At 42.3% G+C, this 7,253-nt stretch overlaps 1 protein-coding gene across 12 annotated transcripts in view; it reads right to left on the bottom strand.

Moving 5' to 3' along the window:
- Positions 1-4,708, bottom strand: part of WWOX (WW domain containing oxidoreductase) — a 683,982-nt gene extending 679,274 nt beyond the window's left edge. For 7 of the 12 annotated variants that reach the window (XM_019535913.1, XM_019535914.1, XM_019535917.1 and 4 more), the window contains exons 1-3: positions 4,558-4,659; positions 3,872-3,929; positions 888-1,066 (exon numbers count right to left, since the gene is read on the bottom strand). In XM_019535913.1, the coding sequence (XP_019391458.1) occupies positions 888-957 (70 nt within the window). In that variant the 5' untranslated portion in view covers positions 958-1,066; positions 3,872-3,929; positions 4,558-4,659. Of the gene's footprint in view, positions 1-887; positions 1,067-3,871; positions 3,930-4,557 lie in introns of all 12 variants that reach the window. The other 5 variants (XM_019535921.1, XM_019535923.1, XM_019535922.1 and 2 more) reach the window with 2 other exon arrangements.
- Positions 4,709-7,253: the final 2,545 nt, after the last annotated feature.

Here is a 7,253-nt window from a genome sequence, read left to right as displayed (position 1 = left end):
CCGACTACTGTACTCACCTGTTGTTATAATGGCTTAAGGGTCAAAATGTAAGCCTCAGAAAGCTACTAAGGACCACCAATATTTTTTATGCAAGTTTTTGGTAAACTCAATGGAGTACTGGGTTGAAAAATTATCACGTTTAATACCCAATCCCTATCCAGCAAAATTAAGTAGCAGAAACAGGATACTTTGAGGGACAACCTGTGTGTACCTTAACCAGGGGTAAACAATATTTTAAGAATGGTGGGCTAAATAACCCAAGTGGGTCCAAGGCAGGCCACCATTTGCAATCCAGCTGCTGCTGTTACTCTTCCCTCAGTGCCCACTGTCCCTGCCACTGAATTGCTACCAGCATACTTGCAACCTGCTACAAAATGCCAGTGAATTGTCAGCAACATCCCAGCTCCATGTGTCAGATTTATTTAAAAAAAGAAGTTGTGGATGGGCTGAATTAAGCTCATGAGCCGTAGTTTGCTCACCTCTTATCGTAACTGTAAGTACAAGGAGTATGAATTAATCCAGACTGGTGAACCAGAACAGGAGGAAAAGAAATAGAACAGCATCTTCTGGGAGGAAAAAGAACAAACCCTTCTTAGTCTTGGATTAAAAAATCTTGTCTTAATTTTAAAAACAAATATATAATTAAAGATGTCCTAACAGTATGCCTCTACATATACCACAGCACATCAGATCAGTGTCAAATATGAATGCCTAGAATGATTTCGGGGAACCAAGTGTCCAAAACACACAATATTTGAATGCAATTTCAATCCAAAAGCGTGACTAATTCAGTGTGCGTACATTTTGAAATAACCAAACATCACTGCTCAAAACTGCATAGAATTCAATAAGCCATAAAAGTTACCTCGAGTCTCATAACAACGTACCTATTCCTGAATTTGCTCCAGTAACAATGACCACTTTTCCACTCATATCACAACCCTGAAGTATCTCCATTGCAGTACTGTTTCCATCATATTTCTGTCTAGTTGTAGGTTTGACTGGATTCTCTTCCACTGTAAATGCCAGTCTTGGGTCAAGGTACGTGGTCCTTTTGTTTATATGGCTGGAAAAGAAACAAAATTTCAAACTAATTTCTGCTGTATCCATATTCTTCAGAAAGACTGCAAACACAGGGGGAAAGACTGAGAAGGAAAAAAAGTTTCAAGTTGACATTGTTAAACATTCTCGGAACTGAAATGTGTTTCAGTGCTTCCAAATGACGCTGAAATGCTTCACAATGAGGAAGATCAACATTAAACTACACATTGCCATGTTGTTCTACATTGTCTCATGGGACTCATAGTTCAGGTGCATGGTGCCCTCATTCTCCTCTATGGACCAGGCTCCCTTGGTGGATAGCACATCCCATGGTGCACCAGGAAAAGCTGAGTTAGAGGAAAGCTGATGAAAGATGTAGTCCTCTAAGGAGCCTGGTTCACAGGAAAGAATGGCGTTTGAATTACAACTCCCAAAAGATAATAGCAAGGTGGATAAAAATCAACAATTTTAAAAAAAAAAAAGATTTTTTTAATTTAAATCAGATTTTTTTTGATTTAATCAAATTGTGTGTCAAGATGCATTTTTTAAAAAGATAAATTTATCTTAAATTAAAACTACCTTTCTATATGTTAAAGCCCAATGATATCATCATGAAATACGGATTATAACTTCTAATTATATTTGAGACAGTACATCCATGTAACCTTTTTAGAAGTTTTACAAATAGGTCACAGCAGGCCATGGACTATATTAGGGGCCCAATCTTATGGGGTTCCCAGAGGCTCCTCTACAGATTCATAAAGATTAAAGAAAACCAATGGGACTCAGTGCTTAGTCTAGAAGATCCTATTAAGCATCTCTGTGGTGCTTAGTTTCAGTTCTCAAACTATGGATTTGTGTCTCCAAAAATCATCAGCAGACAAGGTTCATTGGGTAGATGTGATATCTTTTATCAGACCAATGAAATAGTTGGAAAAAAAATTATTTGCAAGCTTTCGAACACAAATGCTGTTCTTCAGGCATAGGGAGTTTGTCGTCTCCACAGATAACATCCTTGTTAACAGCAGTATACGGAGATGAGAAATAACAGATCCGATTACCCATCCATCAGCCCTATTGTCCCTCTGCAAGTTTGTGTACACAGTCAAGCCCTTACCTTCCACTAAACGTGAAGTTTCAAGAAATGTAATGAGTAAAGGATATCAAACAACAAGAATGCACTTTTTGTAGAAAACTGCTAAATCAAGGCTTCATGACCAGTGATTTAAATCATGATTTAAATCAATTTCATTTAAATCAAACCCACCCTGATCAGTAGGGAAATGCAGTCAATGTGTTATAAAACGTATCCAAAACCGAGAGTTTTGAGCCAGAATTTTCTTTTGTTGAACTATCTAGAGTCCATTCAACCCAAATTATTTCTTTCAGCTTTTCCCCAACAAAAATCTGTGAATACTCTGATAGAACACGCCACTTCCCCCAATCAGCTCTATGTACCAGTAGCCGCTGCTCACACAAATGAATGTCTCAGGTCATAGATTACACATTCTACCATTTAGAGTGTCAATATTCTTCCCCCTCAGCTGACTGCCTCCCTTCTCCTTCCTACCAATACTGTGCAAGGCCCATTATTCCTTACGATCTTTCTTTCCTCTCCCTTTTGGTGCCTTTCTTTCCTTTCCATCCTTCTGTGAGCTTACCCCTTCTGCCATTTCATCTTGCTCAAGCTTTCTTTTTGTCATTTTTATTGTAACCAGTTCCAGGTAGGGACAGTCAATTCTGTTTTTGTACAACATTCAATACATTTTGAGAACTATCATAGTATTAGCCACCAACCAGGAAAGCTTAGCACTCCTTATAATACCAGATATGCATGCTCAATGTATGACAGACTTCAGCTTACAAAAACTGATACATATACTGTACAAAAACAGTAACTGTCTTGTTAAACAGTAAGCACTAAAATTCCTGTTGTTCTTAAAGACACTGAACTATTAAAAGATGTGATCACATTTTGTGTAAGCAATTACAAGCTAGGTAACAAAGAAGAAAAAATAATTCTTAACTATGTGATTTGTTTGTATACAAGTTTATTTGCGATCTCTGTACACAGAAGAGACATTTTGTTTTCATCTAAATTATTTCCTTAGTTGATGTTACCAAAAATTTGTTTCTATATTCTTTCCTGGTTAATTGGAGGCAGGCACTAGAAATCTTCCAACTAACGCAGAACTGTCCTCTTAGAAGTCACTATTAATTCTTCATGACAGTATGTAGTGCTCTTCTGTTTAAACATAGGACTTTAGAAAAATATAAATGTGGTGGAAGTTTAGATTGTATTACTTCCTTAAAAGTTGTATTTAGCTATAAAGTCTCAGTTTACAGTTTTCTGTGTATATTTAACTGAAAACATTGTAAAGCACTATAGCTCAGTAAGACAATACATCGGGGTCAGCAAGCCCCGGCACATATGCCAGAACATGACATGTGAAGCCATTCTGCTCAGCATGCCACAGCTGGCCCTGGCTCTGGGCAAGCCCCTGCCACCAACCATGGAGCCCAGGCTGCTTGGAGCAGGTAGCCACAAGCCTGCAAGCAGCTGCACCAGGGTCCAGAGCCCCGGCCCAGCTTGCCGCTGGCTGCACGTGCACCCCAACGAGCACAGCGGGGAAAGGGTCGGGGCTGTGCTGCCACATCAAGGCTCAGGCCCCTCACGGCTCCCCTGCCACCTGCCCGGCATGCCAACACCTTCCAAGTCAATATAGAGGGGTTTTTGACACTCGGCCCAAAAACGGTGCCAACCCCTACAATACATCTTTATGCCATGGCCCCCTTCTGTTCATTAATTTTCTCTATTTTACATACTTACTCTACAAAGTAGACTTGGCCATTTTCATCCGTTTCCTGCTCCCATCCATATGGCAGATCTAGAACATCACCACAGAAAACATCACATTTATATAGCAGTTGAGAGTTGGGTCGTATGTAGAATACCCTGGTTTAGTTTGCATTCACCTGACCAAGATCTCTGCTGATAAATAAACTGAGAAAGCACTTGTAAACAAGAGATTTTGTTTTCTCCTACACCGGTAATCAGCTCAGATAAAGGGGAGGAAACTGTCACACTCTCTGCTTCTGAGACGAGCAAAAAGTACAGGAAAACGGAAACAGCACTAGCAAAAGACTCACCTACCCCAAGGGAACTCTCTGCTGGGCAATTCCAGGTGGACTACAGCCCATTTGCACCATTCAACTGGAGCAGGAGTGTCATGATCCCATAACCTTGCCTTGAGTCTACATCCATTTTGAGCCAGTACAAGCAGAAAGCCCCCACACTGCTAGCAATACTTTGGCCTTGCGTAAGCTACAGTCCTACAGGTCAATCCATATGTACAGCATACACGCAAAGCCCTACAGCAATCATCCAGGTTTGCCAGCATGATTTCGTTTACCAGACTGGGACCACATCTGTATAAAACAGCCCCATAAACCCACACTCATTTCAATCATCCGTTACAACTTACTTGTACTCTATTACAAAAACCTAACACAAACCTCCTGCAACTCGTTTCCTTTTGCCTGATTTAGGATGCTCCCATTGGGTTTTCTCTTCCAGATGACTAAAAAAAACAAAGAGAAAAAAACCAATTAAACAATAGCTTGATGATGCATTAACTTTCAAATACAACATCTCTGCAGAGTTCCTGCAGCAATGCGATTTGGCAGTTATCTGTGGTATAAACCTGTTGAGTAAAAAAACTCAGTCCCTTAGCAAGCTGCTAATATCCCTAAAAGTAAGTATCCCTAAAACTAAATACTCCTTAAAATAAGTTTCATAAGTGCAGCCTATCGTAACCGGACTCTGCAGTGATAGTCTTTTAAGCAAAACCTAGCTGGACAGATTAACAGACTAAAAGGCCCTCCTATTCAAACCTGAGTTTGAATCCTAATCCAAGGATGGCATTTCATTTCTCAGAGATATTTACTTGCAGGCATAAGAGTGAGGGATACTTTGGCATGGGCCAGAAAATGGCACATTTCTCAACAACTGGTTCATGCGAGATGGCTGTATTCCTAGCATCTAAAGGAGGTCATTGCCTACAGAAGCTCTTTTCTCTCTGAAGCACCCAGTCTCTAAGGTGCCGCTGTGCCCAACCTTCTGCCATCTTTGGCCGTGCACAACTAACCAACCACCTCCGTGCTTCCACAAACTGGTTTAACCATATTATGAAACATCCCACACTGAACAAAGAACAAGCCCAGTGGCAAAAACGTTATTACATCATCTCATTTTTCATTTTAAAGAAAGAATAGTACATTTCTAGCTCCTGAGTCTGGGAGGACAAAGCTTAAAAATGCTTTTCAAGTGTAACCCTTGCAGCAACGTCTGGCTGAGTCTGTGGGTGGCCTGAACAACAGGTCACACTAACTGCAGTGGGTCTACTGTTACTTAGTGGTTTCCTAGTATTTAAAGACATATTAATTGATGATCAGCAAAAATTAGGCTTCCAGAAATCAGTGGAAGTAAAGGAAAACCTGGTGTTGGATGAATCATTTAGTAACTGGAGAAAAGTGTAAGTGGACAAGCAGGAAACATCTTGTTCAACATTGCTAGGACAAGACCTGGGGGGAGGGAAGACCTCTGACCATGGGCAAGACAAGTCAATGTCACTAATGTTCTTCACGTTGAAGCAAAGCTAGGACTATGACAGCTGCCATCAACCAGACTTGACACAGATCAACTCCAACTACCCAGGTAAAGCAACGTTAAGAGATGGCCCAGAAAATTCAGCTGCTCATAAAAAACGCCTCTCAAAATGTCCTCTCCTGCAAAATGCCCATACTCTGCCTAAGGCTATTAAGTTTTATGCCTACTTAAAAGCCTGTTGTGGCAGTTGTGGGACTTGGCCAAAACCTGTAGCAAACTAAACCAACTAGAGTAAGTGGCACTTCCACACGATGCTTCCAAAATGTGCCCCTAAGTTATTGTCTGTGGTGCTCCACCACTGTGGTCTGGGAGGAAATTTCCAGCACAAGACAATACCGCCTGTGCATGTATGTGTGACTGCATCCCCAAATGTCTGAAACCCATACCCCTGCCCCCAAACTGTAGTCATCCAAAAGTATCTCCATGTCATAACTCTGCTTTGTGGAAATAAGTCACAAACCCTTCAGGACAGCCGTCTCATCTCTCACACAGCAGGTCACAGACTAGTGCTGCACCTGTTCACATGTGCACATAAAGCAGAGTTGGCTCTGTCCCCTGCTTCATTTTAATATCCAAGTCCAGCCCACAATGACTGGGAACAAATCAACACTTCCAAAGCATCACGTAGAGGAACTGAGCCCCAAGCTGCAAATGCACAAGCCAGACAACAACCTGCACTTACAGTGGCACATGTACCACACACGGCCCCAGAGGGGTATAAAGTCAGCTCATCAAGAAATGCAGGGCAGCAGGGCTACATGGGGTGAGGAGCACCCCAAAGGACACGTCTGCACTTCTGCACATGTGGCACACTCAGTGTGTGTGTGTACACAATGTTGAGTGTATGCATGTATGCAGGCGTGTGTGCACAGCTGCATGCACGTGGATGCAGGCGAACGTGCATGCTTGCAGAGTTGTGTGCACGCATACACGTGTGTGAATGTGCGTGCTTACAGCATCGTGTGCATGCATGTGGGTGCATGCCTGCAGCGTTGTGGGTGTGTGTATGTGGGTGTGTGTGAATGTGCGTGCTTCCAGTGTTGTGTGCATGCATGTGAATGTGCATCCAGCATGGTGTGCATGCATGTGGGTGCATGTGAATGGAGTGCTTGCTGCACAGCATGCATGCATGTGGGTGCCTGTGAATGTGCATGCTTGCAGTGATGTGTGCATGCACATGTGCGTGTGAATGTGCATGCAGCATAGAGTGCATGCATGTGGGTGGGTGTGAACATGCATACGGGTGAATGTGCATGCTTGCAGCAGTGTGTACACACATGTGAATGTGCATGCTTGTAGTGGTGTGTGCATGCATGTGGGTGGGTGTGAATGTGCATGCCTGCAGTGTTGCATGCGCGTGTGTAGGGGCAACAGTAAATGCACATGCTTCCAGCATTGTGTGTGTGCATGTGGGTGTGTGCACATGTGCATGCTTGCAGTGGGGTGTGCATACACATGTGCATGTAAATGTGCATGCAGCATAGCATGCATACATGTAGGTGCATGTGAATGTGCATCCATGTGAATGTGCATGCTTCCTACA

The sequence above is a fragment of the Crocodylus porosus genome, unplaced genomic scaffold (assembly GCF_001723895.1).
Source record: "Crocodylus porosus isolate Cpor-Errol unplaced genomic scaffold, CroPor_comp1, whole genome shotgun sequence".
Taxonomy (NCBI): domain Eukaryota; kingdom Metazoa; phylum Chordata; order Crocodylia; family Crocodylidae; genus Crocodylus; species Crocodylus porosus.
Note: the sequence above shows the minus strand (reverse complement) of the source record. Positions and strands in the feature narration are given on the sequence as shown.